Source organism: Prosopis cineraria, unplaced genomic scaffold (genome assembly GCF_029017545.1).
Source record: "Prosopis cineraria cultivar Desert tree isolate PC_DT_omini unplaced genomic scaffold, ASM2901754v1 PC3, whole genome shotgun sequence".
Taxonomy (NCBI): domain Eukaryota; kingdom Viridiplantae; phylum Streptophyta; class Magnoliopsida; order Fabales; family Fabaceae; genus Prosopis; species Prosopis cineraria.
In genome coordinates, this window is record NW_026555334.1 from 33,435,054 (window position 1) to 33,450,315 (window position 15,262).

The following is a 15,262-nucleotide window of genomic DNA, read 5'->3' on the forward strand; positions in this document are numbered from 1 at the left end:
TCCGCCACAAATTTATGCCCCATAACCTTAACAACACTACTTCACCCAATAAGTTATGCCAATACAATCAACGTACCAACGAATGGCGCAATACCAATTACATGTAACTGCAACAGCAAATGACAATAGTAATGTGGAATATCTACTCTCAAATTGTAATCCTGTATTTATTTATTTATTTATTTTATCAATACGATCCTCTATCTTTGTAAGTGCAAATTAATAAAATATGAATCAATATCACGTCCGATTATTTTTTATATTACCTTTTCCATGCATGAAGAATATACAGGTGCTCATAATATGATACTTTGGAGGTGCAAAAGATTTCGACATTCAGTTTAAAAATAAAAAAGATGTTTTCTTTTCTTCTTTTGTGAAAAAAATGATTATTTAAAATTTTATTTTAAAAGCATATAAGTTAACTGGGGTCGAGTCGTAACGAGAGCCCTCGCCAGCGGTGCTGCAATATGAATCTGGTACCTAGTCAGAATAAAATTCTACTTAACTCAGTCCGTAGACAAACTTTGTCCAAAAATTCCGTAGACAAACCTGAGAAAAATTCGGGCCCAGAAAAGCAAAACTGAGAAAAATAATGTGATTTGGGCTGTTGGCCCAGTCCGTTAAAACCCAATTCCTTCTTCTAATGAGTAAAAGGAATGAAATAAAAAAAGATAATTTTGTAAATGTAAAATGCCCTCAAATAATAAAAAGTAACAAGAATAAATAAGTTGTGGTGAGTGATAATAACCATATAAAATAGATATAGTATGTCTCAATTTGTGGACTCTGGAAAAAAGGATTTATTTTATATTTTTATATCAATTCTATAAACTGGGTGTTAGTTTTTTTCGTTCCTACTAATCATAAATTAGATATGGATCGCTACGATGAGTATGACATGTATATGTATATTATATAAAAATAATAAAAATATGCCAAAAAATTGATTATTTGCCGTTTTTTTTTTTGGTAATTTTGATTTTCATGCGGTAAAGCGTCTGTTACCAATTTTTGTTTGCCGGTGATCCGCACCGACCCCAAGTAACTACAGTACCCGCCAACTGCTTTTCCGAAATCAGTCGACGCTTTTTGAAGGACAGTGTGTATCACGCTCCCAGTGATGATGAGAACGTCATTAATTACAACCTAGTGTTCCCGAAAGACAAATGGCATGCGCGTGGGATTCAGAATCGCCTTTGCATGGTCCCAATTTTGGATTGGTTAAGCGGCATGCTTCATCAGATACTCTGCTTCGTCTCAATTTACTATTTTCTCCAGATCCACTGGCATGTTAAGCCCTTGCTTTCTTCTTAGTTTCAAATTCTCTCTTTTCTTCAAGTCCTTTTGCAACATTCAGTGATCTTTTGGGTTTTCTGCTACGGCCTTTAGGTGATTTTACTTCATCACTCCCTTCTCTAAGCTTTTTTATCGAGTCCTGTGTAGATTTCAAATCAATTTTCTATTTGTCCTGTCGATTGAATATGAGTTCGCCGTCCTTGAAATTAAAACCCAGTATCTAGAACTGTTTTTCTTGTTTGTTTCTATGAAGTCGGCGCGAGCTTCTCTCCTCTAAAACAGTTGTTACCTTAACTGTTAAATTCAATCTTCCTATTCTTATCAATTTCTTTCCTGATGAAAAATATACTTTTTTTTTTTTTGAAGCATTGGATGGGTACCAAAGAAGAATAAACAAATACTTGTAATCTGGCACGAAATGTCCAGTGTGTCAATTTTGACATGTATTGAATGTTTTGCAATGAATTCGTTATGGGCAAAGGAAGTAAGCATACTCCAAATTCATAGATAAATGGTACCTTGAACGGCGTGGTTATTATCTTCTTTGTTTGTCCTAATTATACATGGCCTTATGAATGGAGGAATGAAAGGAAAAGGGATGGTTTAGCTATGCCTTCTGCTTAGCGATATCTGGAGTGATTGCAATATTTCCTACAGGGTCATCTTCCTTTGTTCGGTGGAATTTGATTTCTGTTTCTTTTCATAGGCTTATTCATTCCAAATTTTCCAGTTGAGGCTTCAGTCACTGGACAATAATGAACTGCTGTGGTTACACTGCTGAAGTCACCAAACTATCCCCTAGAGCAACAGAGAAGGATGTGCACAATTTTTTCACATACTCTGGTGTAATTGAGCATATTGAAGTCTTCAGGTAATGTTGTTCAATCTTATTTACGGAATGCAATTTGTAATCATGTAGTTAGATTGAACTAAGTATATGTTCAACATATGATGTTACTTTATGGTGGCATTTTGATGCAATGCTTACTTGGTCTTTACGTCTTGTTGCAAATTTGGGAGATTTTTAATGGGTTAAGGTGCATTTTTGTCTTTAAAGTATTTTTCGAGAAACACCTAGCACCCTAAAGTTTTTGTTAGAATAATTTTGCCTTTAAAATTATTAAAACGAAGCATTTTTGCCCTTTCCATCAAAATTCCAACATTGACCTCAAACATTGATTGCTAGAAAATTTGATAGAAAGGATAAAAATGCTCTGTTTTAATAACTTTAAGGGCAAAATTTCTTCAACAAAAATGTTAGGGTGCTAGGTGCTCTTCGGGAAATATTTTAGAGGCAAAAATGCACCTTCACCCATTTTTAATAGCCAACCTTGTATTGCAAACTGCATCTCAATTTTTTTTTTTTAAATGGATATCCGTCTGACTTTAATAATAATGACATGCAGATAGGGAATATAATGATCATTTCCCTTTAGATAATTTTGCCTGAACAAAGCCAAATTCAAAATTTCCGAGCTATAAGATGGCAAAGATAAGGAATTGGGAATCCTATGGATATTCTTGCACAGAGTGCCCACTACTTTGTCACCTCTAGATTTCAGTTGACCCCTCTCTCTCATGATTGCAAGTCAACAATTCTTCTGTGATCTTAGAATAAATAATTTATTCCTTCCATAATATACTTTCATGTTTTTTGTTTGGTTGTTCAGAAGGAGTTTTTTCTTTTCTGTTATTGCTCCAAGTCTGAAGTAGGTAGCTTACAATTTATTTGTTTATTATTAGTATCATATTCATATGTTCTTCCGTCTTCACACAAATATTAACAACATTGCCAATTAACGAAGTTATGGTGTTCTCTTCTTAAAATGCAGATATTGATTAAAATGCTGATACATTAGTGCCCTTTAATGCAACCAAGTATCAGTACTTTCATTTAATTCGTTTATTTCCTGTCACTGTTGTATAGAAATTTCATATGCTTGCAAGGCTTGGGGTGACAGTCGCTTGTTTATATAATGGCTCTTTTGTCATGATACAGATCTGATGAAGATGTAAATACCGCATATGTGACTTTTAGGGATGCTTATGCTCTGGAAACTGCCTTGTTGCTGAATGTATGTTGATGCTCATCCACCTTGCCTCCTAGCTTTTAAAATGTTGGATATCATAGATTGATGTCATCTACATCAGGTCTTCTAAAGAAGTTTATCTTTCTTCGCTTAATTGCATGCTAGATAAATATCATTATATCAACAATGCCTGTCAGTAGTCTCTTTACAGTTTTTAATATATGACGGATCTAGTCCAGAATAACATTATTTATGCCTAAAGATCCTACTAGAGTATAAGTCTCAAGGGTTAGCTAAAGAGATAGCAAAAGCAAGAAGAAAGCAACAACAAGAAAAAAAAAAAAAAACCCAGGTTCCTATGCATTTGAGAGGTATATGCTCTGCAACAAAATTATAATCACAATTCCTCCTTTACCCTGTGAAGACACACAGACCTTCTTACTTTTCCTATTATGCTATAAGTAAAAGAAAAAAGAAAAAAGGCTCCATCACTTACCCTCTGCCCTAGAATACGTCAACTGTTGAGGCCCAAGGGCCAGATTCATCACCATTGGCTTGCAAGAAACCTATGAAGTCCTTTTAAAATACAAGAAACTACAGCGGTTTCACCTGAACAGCTATACCAGTGAATGAATTCGCCCATGCGAAGGATAAATATTACATGAAGGGGATAAGGGCAAGGAATAATAAAGCAGGAAGGAAAAATATTATCTAGTAACACTGTACACTGGAGGGACATTTAGATCAGGACACGCCAGATCTTTCTTTTATAATATGCATATATGACAAGATACCTTGTATGATTTTGATTTTTGCTCCTTCATCAGCCTGTTTTTGGATAGCTATTGAACATTAGCTACTCAATGTTCTGGTATTGATCATTAATATATTTCTCAATCTTAATATTGTGTTTCAATCCAAACTATATCAGGGATCTGTGATTGTAGATCAACCCATTTGCATTTCTCGCTGGGAAGGTTCCTTAGATGACTGTGATAATTGGAGTGACCATGCGTCAAGGCCTGAAGATAGTATAAGTTTATCAGTATGCTTGAAACTCTACCTTAGAATGCTCATTTGCTTTAACGGAGCAAAGTAATATAATAGCAATTCGTAAACAATTGTTTCATGGTGTTTTAAAAGCAAGCATGTTTTTGTTTATGAAGAAATTAAAATCCTTTCAAATTTGATGAACATTCCCCCCCCCCTTTTTTTGTAATTTCATGGTTTACAAATTTAGAACGAGATGAATTACTGTTTTAGAAGGTTGGATACTTTGAATAAACTACCGCTATTTCTTGTCTGTTGGAGACCTGCTAACGAGCACAACTCTGTTCTGAGGAGGAAAATAGCTGAATGATATAAATGTAAATCAAAGCTGTGAGGGTCTGGTGGTTTGTCTTTCAAGTGAAGTAGAATAAGTTGTCCCTTTTCATAATCAGCTTGTACCTTTTTCTAAATTAAAAAGGAACGAATCATTGTTTTCGAGTCCCATAAACAAAACTCAGTTTAACATGACCTTATTCATTATTCTTCTGTTTAAAACTGTAATTAATACTGACTGTTCAAGTCTATTCCTTTCCATTATTGAACGAACGAACATCATTTTTTTGTACAGGATATTCATATGCAGAAATTTGCTTCTACCCCTGGGGAGGCAGTAACCTTGGCGCAGGAGGTAGTGAAAACAATGGTAGCCAAGGGATATGTGCTGGGAAAGGATGCATTGATCAAGGCAAAGGAATTTGATGAGTCTTACCGACTATCATCCAGAGCAGCAGCCAGAGTTGCAGAGCTCAGCAAAAAAATTGGGTTGACGGATACAATTAATTCCAGCATGGAAACTTTCAAATCTGTGGACGAGAAGTACCATGTCACCGATATCACCAAATCGGCTACAACATTTACAGGGACAGCAGCCATAGCCTTGGCTACAGTTACAGGGAGGGCAGCAGTGGCAGCTGGTAATGCCGTCGTCAACAGCAGTTACTTTGCAAAGGGAGCTCTCTGGGTTTCAGATATGTTGGATCATGCAGCCAAATCTGCCGCTGACTTGAGTCAGCGCAACAAATGAAACATCAAATCTGTTGTATTCCAAGGGCGGTGTTGGGATAAAAGTAAATGAATATCTCAGGAACTTTGTGCAGTTGTCAAGTGCGTTAGCGGATCTGTATAAGTAATTTAGTGCTGATACTGGGACAGTGATTGGGCCCCAAGCCATTGATCTGGTGTACATTTTAATGTATTAAAACATTGGAATACTTGCTGACTGGGAACAAAAGAGTTGGAGGACCTCCGGTCAGCAGCTAACTTGCAAGTACTCAAGCTTCCTGTTGCCAAATATGTTTATCCTCATATTTTCTGATGTGGTATCACATGCATGGTTCTGTATAATATTCAGATATAACACTCTGATGTCTAAACTTGAACCGATGTCTGACTTTTGAAACGCGTTTAAGCAAAATATGTAAGGTGACTCCTTTGACAAGACTCTCACGGAATTGAATTGTGAAGCAAGAAGGCAAACAAGATACTGACACAATAATAAACAAAGGCAATCTGGTTTTGTTGCTGTGCGTGGTACAAAATATTTCAGGTAGAGATGTAGCATCATGAAATATTATTTGAGGGCGCATATCGCACGGTTGTTGCCTTCAAATATAATAAAAAGTGAATTATTTTGTAGTAGTTTAATGAATCCGTTACCAGCAAAATATTCGAATCCAGCAAGATGTTGTTAGCACTTTAAAGGCATGGGATCCAACTAATCTGAGAGAAAACTATTCATTAGGATTATTAATATGTTTGAAAGGAGGGAGGGTGCGTTGCCGTTACCGGCCTAGTTTCATAGCATTATAAATAAATGATATTATGATTTGACTTGATTAATGGGAAGCACATACGGTTTGAATACTTTGCTTGGTGCACACGATCTCACACAGACATCCCCCCCGCTTGGTTTGCTGTATGGGTTCCTCTTTTTCTTTCTGAAATCACGTCTTTCTCTCCCTTTCATTTCTGATTAATCCACGCTGCTGCTGCTGCTGCTATTGTCGTGGTTGGTTTCTTTCTCACTCATTATTATGCGCATCACTTGTCAGAGAAATTAAAAAAAGAAAAAGAAAAAAAAAAAAGACTTCACTGCCGTGGCCAGGCCACCATGACTTTTTCTTTTCTTTCGGATGCTCACTGCCAGGAGGGCATAGCCACAAAAATCTGCGTTTATTCTTGGATAGGATGCCTTTTTCTTTTTTCTTTTAATAGAAACTTATTCATGCATTCGCAAAATAATTATATACTGTTTGTTTTTTCCTTTTTTATACATTCCTAGACTTATCATCAATCTCCACCTCCCCACAGGAAGGTGGGAGTTGATTAAGGTATCAAAAATAATGGTAACATTACTATGCGGTAATTTAAGATTAAAAGCATCAGTACATCTCATGTTTACTCCACATGCAAAATAAAATTAGCAATCCACTCTGTCGTCATCACCGTTCTTAACTCTTCAATGAAATATCTATAGGTGTCATTCTCTATAAAGTCCCTAGGAATGAGATTTGTAGCTTGCGCAAAGACAGTGATAACGTTGACATACTTACAACCTAAAATACCAACCAATCCCTAAGCCTTTGATGATGCCTCTGATTTCATCACCTTTTGACAGAAGCCAGTGATCCATTCCCCTTTCCCCTGTTTTGTTCTTCAAGAACAAAACACACACGAGCTTTCACCTTCATTACTCACAGAACTTAACAGTACCAACAAACATAAGGGTGATTGATAGAAAGTATTTTGGTGAAAATATAACAACTAGAAGTGTAGAAGAGAAGGTGCGTGTTTTAGGGGAACCGACGTTGGGGGGAAACATAAACGGGTGAATTGGCAGTGCAATTATCAGCCAACTGTGGGCAGCGATTGGCATCTACCACTCACAACTTCCACCCATAAGCTTTTGATTGGATGACATAAATACATATGATAGCTTCTGTTCTTTGGTTACATCCACATCATTTGTATCATTTATAGGTCTTCAATCTTTCTTAGTTGTTGGTGAGATTGAGGGACAAAGGAATTCTCAATCATTTTGCTCCGACCCAATTAGGTGGCTCTGCCTCCAACAAAAATAACGCACTTCCCTTCCCCATCATCACAAATCAAATTACCCTAAAAGAACCTTCCTCGTTATTTTAAACTTCAAACTTTCCCTTTGACTATTCATATTCATGCTGTTTGTTCTCAAAGTCAAGATTGGTTGTTTTTCTTGTCCCTGCCAAGCATTAACGTCCCAAAATTCAAACTCACTGCCGCTGATTTCACACCTCCAATCATCAATGTCACGGAGAGAACCCCAGACGAACGCAAACAGACATAAAAGAAGCTGGAAATTTCAGTGCCCTCATAAATAATTGTGTTCCTTTTGCTTACCCAAAAAAAAAAATAAATAAATAAATTTGTATGTGCCTTTGGGAGTTTGGACTGTTCCTTAGGTTTCTTTAGCAAATAGTCTATTGAGTTGAAATATGATTTGACCAGGTCACTAGGCTTCTCAGCCTCGTTTACCCTATTTCATGTTTGAATTTAAATCTTCTCCGCTAATATTATAATGTCAGGGAGAAAGAAATGAACTCGTGAGGAAGTCTTTTATATCTGTCCCTATTTTTATTTTATATGTATAGCATATGTGTATATGACGCAGTCATGTTAATTTCTAGCTACTAATGCGTTTTAACTTTTAAGTAGGGGTCTTGCATTGCTTAATCTATTCACAACGCGTTAATTGAAAGTCCTGAAATCATTCCTCAATTCAACACGTGGATGCGGATTTTCTGCAGTTTGTTTTCCTTTAAAAAAAAAAATTCTATGATTCATTCTTCAGTAGCCAATTAAATACCTCTAAATAATTCACCCCATAATCCGGGGCTGGGAAAATAAACATGCTAATCCTAGTTATCATGGCAGGGATGACATGATGCCTTATACATTGAGTTCATAAACTCCACGATCTTAAAATAATATTTTTCTAATTATCACAGGAGTAGGTCCGCAGCATTAATTAATTATGTGACTCTAATTTCTCTTCTTTTGTGGTGAAAAATTATTGTTATCTTGAACGAAAAGAAATGGGAAAATATAAATTGAGGATCACTGGAGGTATTTTATATCAAAAAAGAATTTTAAGATATCAATTATTCACTACACCTCCCTGTCCTTGACTAAAAATAAATTTTTATGAATAACTTAATTGTTCTTAATAAAAGAGAAATAACTAAATAGAAATTAGTTGTTAACGTCTGAATGTATTATTGTCAATAACAAATTGATTGTTGTCATGACTCAAATGATTTATTGTTTATATATGGTAAATATTTATTTCATTAAATTTGTGCTGTCAGTTTTTTAATCTTGTTAAATTTTAAATGTATCGTTAGTAATCACAAATTAATTATTGTCAAAACTTAAATAATTTCTTATTCACATAAGGTGAACACTTGTTTCATTACATTTGTATTTTCAATTTTTTAATTTTGTTAAATTTTAAATGTGTTGTCATCAATTACGAATATTTTGATGTGAAAACCTAAATGATTTATTATTTATACATAATAAACATTTATTTTATTAAACTTATTTTATTAGTTTCTTAATCTTATTAAGTTCTGTGTGTGTCATTATTGATCATGAATTGATTATTATTAAATTTGAATGACTTATTATTTTTGTTTGGTAAACATTATTATTTTAAATTTTAGAGATAATTCATTCATTTCTTATAAAAATTATTTTTAGCTAAGGAGTAAGGAGGTGAAGAAAAAAAAATCAGAATGTTAAAATCTTTCTTTCATATAAAATACCCCCAGTAAACTTTTGGTGATATTTTTCCAAAAAAAAAATTTGCCCAATTTATTTAGATGATCCATATCTATGTTTATGATAATTATGTCCCTATAAATATCCTCTTTCTCTTTAAATTTTTTTAAACCCATGAGAGAATTCAAATCAATCATCAATTAGCATTACAACTGTAATAATACAATCAATCATAAATTACATCTTTTAAATTGGAAAGTAAAGGAAGTAAAACCAATTATAAATCACACGATGAAATGCTACCGTCATCCTCATATATATATATATATATATATAATTTTCACCAAAGAAGATAGTGGTAAATTTTATTTCCTTTCTAAAAATAAGGAAAAAGAAAGAAAGAAAAACCAAAAAGTATACATTTTAAACTGTATTTGTTTGTTGTACAAAAAGAGTGAAAGACTATTGTTCACTCATAATGCCACTTTCTCATTATCTATACGGCACCAAAACTTCATAAGAACACACAAGACAGACACCCAGCAGACTGAAAAATTACCTCTGTTAAAATGTGATTGGAAGGTGAAATCTACGAGCAACACAACGGGCAGCGGATTAACCCGTTTTCATTGCAATCGGGGCACCGCTGGAACCCATAGTCACCTACTTCACCATCTTCATCTTCTTCTTCGGCTTCCAAATAAATTTTACAGCTTCCAGAACATGTTTCACAGGGCACAAATCGAATATCCCCACAAGCTTCACATATATCGCTGTTACCTCCACGCTCATCACCGACTCTTTCGCAGCAGTTGAGTAATTTTTCAAGCTTCCCATCTTCATGCAGTTTTTGAATTTCCTCAGCTCCACCAATGGGCTTAGTTCCAATGAACACTACAGGCAATCCAATCCCAGTAAGCTTATCACCCAGAAGCTCTTTGAGCTCATCCTTGAATCCCGAATGCATCGACACGTCTCGTTCGTCGACACGGACTCCTAATCCTTTCAATATGAGCCTCACATGGCAACAATCCTCGAAAGTCTTCCGCACTCCGCGTAAGGTCGTAAAGTACAAAACCACCTTGTCTTTATTGAATGGAAGAGTCTTCAAATCCATATCATTACCTTCAATTGTATTCTCTTCGGTGACATCAAAAGACAAGTTATTAGCAGTTATGCTATGGTTTTTCTCATCATCGATTAGCCGTAGTTGAAAAGGGATTTCTGGGGAGAGCTCTTGTAACGACTCTCTGAATGAGGAAATGACTTCAGGATCAAAATCGGTAATTGCAGGGGGAATCCTGGGACTTAATTCGTCTTCGCTCATTTGAAGCCACAAAGGTTTGGAGGACCGAGTGCCATCCTGTACCAGGCCTGACCTTGGTGGATCAGTCGGAGCAGAAACAGATTGATCGAAAGAGAAGCTCCGGAAGTGATTGGGTGATCGGAAGGGACTGATGTCTTCGAGACCTTCCATCAATTCCCACGCGTTGATTGTCTCCGGTTCACCTGGAGGAGTTCTGATCGGAGTCCTGGGCATATATTTCGGTAGCTTCTCGTCGATCATATTGGACCATGTTTTGGCCTCGATCAGCCCCATCGAGAATTCCTTAATCTTTCTCTGACTTGCGGATAAGTCCTCATTCTTCTTCTTCTTATCATCGTCAATTGAATCGCGGTTGTCAAAGCTGAAACCGTCACTATCACTGACTTTGCTGTGGGAAAACTTGAAACCATTCTGGCCTCCGATTTCAGGAAGCCTGTGAGTTTTCTGATAACTTGAAAGAGGAGAATCAAGCTTGAGAGAACCCAATGTGGTGGAGGTGAGAGCCACGACATGGTTGCTATCGCCTTCTTTCTGAGGCGGGTGGTGGACGTGCATTGAGTAGCTTCTGGGCACAGGGGAATACGGAGCGTTGCAATGCCGACATCGCTTTTGCTTGGAACTAGCACAGCCCATGATTACAAAATTCCAAATATAAAAGTACAATCAGAAGAGAAATCAACTAAAGAAGAAACCCACCAAGAGTTAGCACCTGTTTGCTGCCAGGAAGGAAGTTCTGTCGCTGTGGAAAATCCACCGCCGAATCTGATGACAGAGCTCATTCATCATTGGACGCAGAAGGCTCTCTCTCCTTTTGTTCTGGGATTTTGGTGTCAAGAAGGAGGTTGAGAGAGAAAAGGACAAAAGAAGCAGGAGGGGAAGATAATATTGAATGGGTCTTGTTGAATTGGCGAGGAAATGATAAAACAGAGGAGGAACCAACGGGGAAGAGAAGAGGTCTCTAATAGAAAAGGCATAAAGGTAAAGTCAAAGAACGAGGGCGGGAGAAGAATCGGGTAGCATATTGGTATAGCACTCTGAACCCTGATCTCGCACGGTTGGCCTATTCTCTCTCTCTGTATATCAAAACAAAACAAAACAAAAAAACCCAGAATAATTTAGTTAATTAAGGAGCAACATCTGTCTACAAAGTTTCGTACGAAGAATTTGACATGACTGGGGTTTAATAAAACAAGATATGGGTTCAGACGAGAAAATCAGCAAGGCAAGATTGCGAAAATCATTGCTTGAATGACTCTCCCCAAAAACAAGTCGGGTTCCTCTGCTTCTTCCCTCACGCCTTATGCGAGAACTCTGTTTTTGTTCTCTTCTATTATTACTGTGCGGCTGAGGCGACGGTGAGCGATGTCACCACCACTCGCAGTTTTTGGCGCGTAGCGTGCCTTCCACATCATTCGAGAGCGAAAAGCCCTCTCCATAAGTGTTGAGCCCTGAGGTACGGCGCTCCAGTGGACCCCGCTTGCTGTCATCATCCCTTTTCACAAGCGCGTCCAACAACTACTGCTTCAAATTTACCGTTATAACCTTCCTCTTAATTGGGATTGATATACAAAACCATTGGCCGCTTGTTTTTGTTGGTTTTTTTTTTGGGTAAAAACTTATTTTTGTTTTGTTTGTTCTTTAAGGATTAATGTTAGTTGTTACTTGTTACATCAGCTACGTAAAATGCTACCATTCTTCTAACTGCTCCTTGTCACATAATTATTACGCTTACTTACAGTCATTATCGTAAGGTAGAAAAATAGTCATTCGATACTTATTTTTGCTATTTTAATTAATTAATTTTCACGATATTATAGAAAAATTAACTTTTTTGTTTCGTTTGTCATTGATGTGATGATGATAACTATCTAAAGAAAATATTCGCAACTTCGAAATGCAATGAATCAGCCGTGCAGATACAAGTTAATAAGTTATTAAATGTATTTGTATTTTATATTCAATAATCAATAGACATCGAGTATAAGATATGCAGATTCTCTTAATTTTGTTATGAAAAATGAATTCTTTGGATGAATTAGTGTAGGCAATTAAATAGATGTTTTGATTTCTTTTGGTAAACATGAAATTTAAATAACATATTTATTTGAATTGTCTAAACATGAATTCAGCCCATATCCAAATTAGCAGGATATGGTATCATGCATTAGTCAGTTTGCAATAAAAAATGTATTATTTGATCTTCCATACAAAAATAATGGAAAAATTGCGTATAGGCTCGTAAAACAGACTTATTATAAATAAATTTTATAAAATTTAAAAATTATAGTCAAATTTTTTGAGACTTGAGTTTGACTGTAATTTAAAATTGGTGTGTAAAGATAATAATGCTCTCACTAAAAATACATTTTATTAATCAAATAATCTATAATTATTTTATCAGTAATTTACAACTATCATTTTAACTTTTTATAATTGTAATTTTACATATTCAATTGTTAAATTGATCATACACTACAAGTTTGATATTAATAATATACAACTACCTCATCATTAATTTACAATTATCATTTTAACATTTTACAACAGTAACTTTATATATATAATAGTTAAATTGATCATACCTATTGTCAATAAAGCTTAACATTAATTATTTACAATTACTATATCAATAATTTATAATTCATATTTCAATATTTTACAACAATAATTTCAGATGTTTAATAAGGATAATGCTATCTTTATACCCCAAATTTAAATTATACTTGAGTTTTAAAAGACTTGGCTGTGGTTTTTAAATAAGTTAATTTCCTTGGACCTATACATAATTTTTCCAACAATAATTGACTTAGTAGTTTGGATTCTATATATAAATTTTATAGTTACATATATTAGTATATTGATTGTATTTATACGTGCCCTTGGTCGTACATAACTTATGGAACATAAGTAGCTTTTGTGCATAAAATACGGTTGAGATCATTGAACAGCATCTACTAACTAACTTTTGATAAATATGGTAGTTGTTAGAGATATACACATGAAAACCGGCTTGTATATATCTACACGTGCTCAGACTTTAATTTACAACGAATGTCTATCGTGTTAAATAAAAAATCAGGAGACAGAATACATATATAATTATATATTATTTGTATGAAATAATTAATAGACCCTTTTAATTATAGATATCATCTTAAGAAGAGCAAAAGCATTGATCGAGACATGGAGTATATGCGCAGACATAGAACATAACAACTTTTAATTAGCAAAACCTTTGAAAACAGAAGAGAGATTCGATCAATTATAATAAGACAAGGAAGGACAATACAATACTACCAGAGAAAGACATATTTCTGGTGGGTTAAATGATAGTATACCTAATTTTGGGTTGGCGAATGTATTAACTGTTAAGTAATTGAAATAATAACTAGAGTGGATAATGAAGCAGCGAAGTATATTAATGGTATTGTACGGTGATGGTGGGTTCAAGCAATTGAAAGACATGCTCACACCAAATTGAACCATGTAGCTTCTTTAGATACAGACTTGTAGTTTCAATGTCTTCCAAGATGAACGGATCGAGAGAGATTCTCAAGATTTTTTAATATTTTTTTATTAGGTTAATAATAACTGCTAACACGTAAAAATATATAACTTTGATGCTGGGAACAACAAAAGGATTGGGCGGTTGGAGGTTGGAAAAATAGGCGTTATATCATAGAAATAAGCCATTGCTTGTGCAGTTGTACGCATTTAATTAGTTGGGAGTTGGGGCATGTTGTACATGCACAACTTGTGATGAATCTTTTATAGTTGAAAAGGGGTAAATTTCTTTCTTAACTTGAGACACCTGGCCCTATTTTAAATTAATATGTATACAGTAATATATATATATATATATATATAACTATAAAAAATTGTATTATTTACTGCTTGTTTGATTTGCCCAACTAATTGATCATTTGGGAGCAACCCATGGTTTGAAAAAAAAAATTACCCAAACAGCATAATTAATCACATAATTGATTATATATGCAAAATAATGTCTTGTAATGAGCTATATGGTAGATCTTCTTGAACCAAATAATAGATTATGACTCTTTTTGTTTTCGGATGATTGGATAAGAAATCATTTCAAACCAATAAAAGGATGAAGGAAAGTTGTGAAGCTCCCTCGTAGAAATTGTAACCTGTCACTGTCCACTCCACATTTTTCAACTTTGTCATTGCATCCTATCATGATATATAGGTGAAATGTTAATATTAATCTGATTTAAATAATTATAATTAATTAGACATATAAGTTGAATAATATATTTTACTTCTTAAATAAAGTTTAACAAATTTAATAATATTAGATACAATTTTATCAATAATTTAATTTTAAAAAGTAATATCTTTTATGATAAGTTGCACAACTAAAATTAATTCTGACTAAGTTATTCAAACATCTTTAATTTTGTTAAAATCAATTTTAGAAATACAATATTTAAATAGATTACGTTATAACATAATTAATTATTTTTATAATTAATTATACTCAATTGAAATTCAAATGGGCTATTAGAATGTCTCTCTTTGTTTTGTTTATAAAAAATATATAATTTAAGAAGTATTTATTATATTTCACCTAAATTGTTCATATAAATTTGTTTTATTAGTTATTATAAGGATAATTTAGTTTAAATTTTTTAATTTCAAACATAATAATTATACCCAACCAATTTTCTTAAATTGTAAACATTGTTTATTTTTTTCTTATATTTAAAAGCGATTGGAGTACAATTTTTAATTCAAGATTCAATGCACGGGACTTGTGAGTTGCGGGGATGGA

General features: G+C 34.3%; 2 protein-coding genes across 5 annotated transcripts; one reads left to right on the forward strand and one right to left on the reverse strand.

The window, feature by feature from the left end:
* Positions 1-1,205: 1,205 nt before the first annotated feature.
* LOC129307259 (binding partner of ACD11 1) lies at positions 1,206-5,686 on the forward strand. 3 transcript variants are annotated; one of them, XM_054948166.1, is made up of 5 exons: positions 1,209-1,392; positions 2,030-2,170; positions 3,299-3,374; positions 4,261-4,374; positions 4,948-5,686. In XM_054948166.1, exons 2-5 carry the CDS (start codon positions 2,055-2,057, stop codon positions 5,401-5,403), a joined length of 762 nt encoding a protein of 253 aa, XP_054804141.1. In that variant the 5' UTR covers positions 1,209-1,392; positions 2,030-2,054; the 3' UTR covers positions 5,404-5,686. The 3 variants fall into 3 exon arrangements, with proteins under 3 accessions (XP_054804142.1, XP_054804141.1, XP_054804140.1); XM_054948165.1 differs by having other exon boundaries at positions 1,210-1,392; positions 2,006-2,170; XM_054948167.1 differs by lacking the exon at positions 4,261-4,374 and having other exon boundaries at positions 1,206-1,392; positions 2,006-2,170.
* Positions 5,687-9,477: 3,791 nt separating this feature from the next.
* Positions 9,478-11,751, reverse strand: LOC129304915 (uncharacterized protein At3g28850-like). Of its 2 annotated transcripts, XM_054944762.1 has the most exons (2): positions 11,177-11,751; positions 9,478-11,086 (listed from the first exon to the last, which is right to left on the reverse strand). In XM_054944762.1, exons 1-2 carry the CDS (start codon positions 11,251-11,253, stop codon positions 9,730-9,732), a joined length of 1,434 nt encoding a protein of 477 aa, XP_054800737.1. In that variant the 5' UTR covers positions 11,254-11,751; the 3' UTR covers positions 9,478-9,729. The 2 variants fall into 2 exon arrangements, with proteins under 2 accessions (XP_054800737.1, XP_054800738.1); XM_054944763.1 differs by having other exon boundaries at positions 9,478-11,751.
* Positions 11,752-15,262: the final 3,511 nt, after the last annotated feature.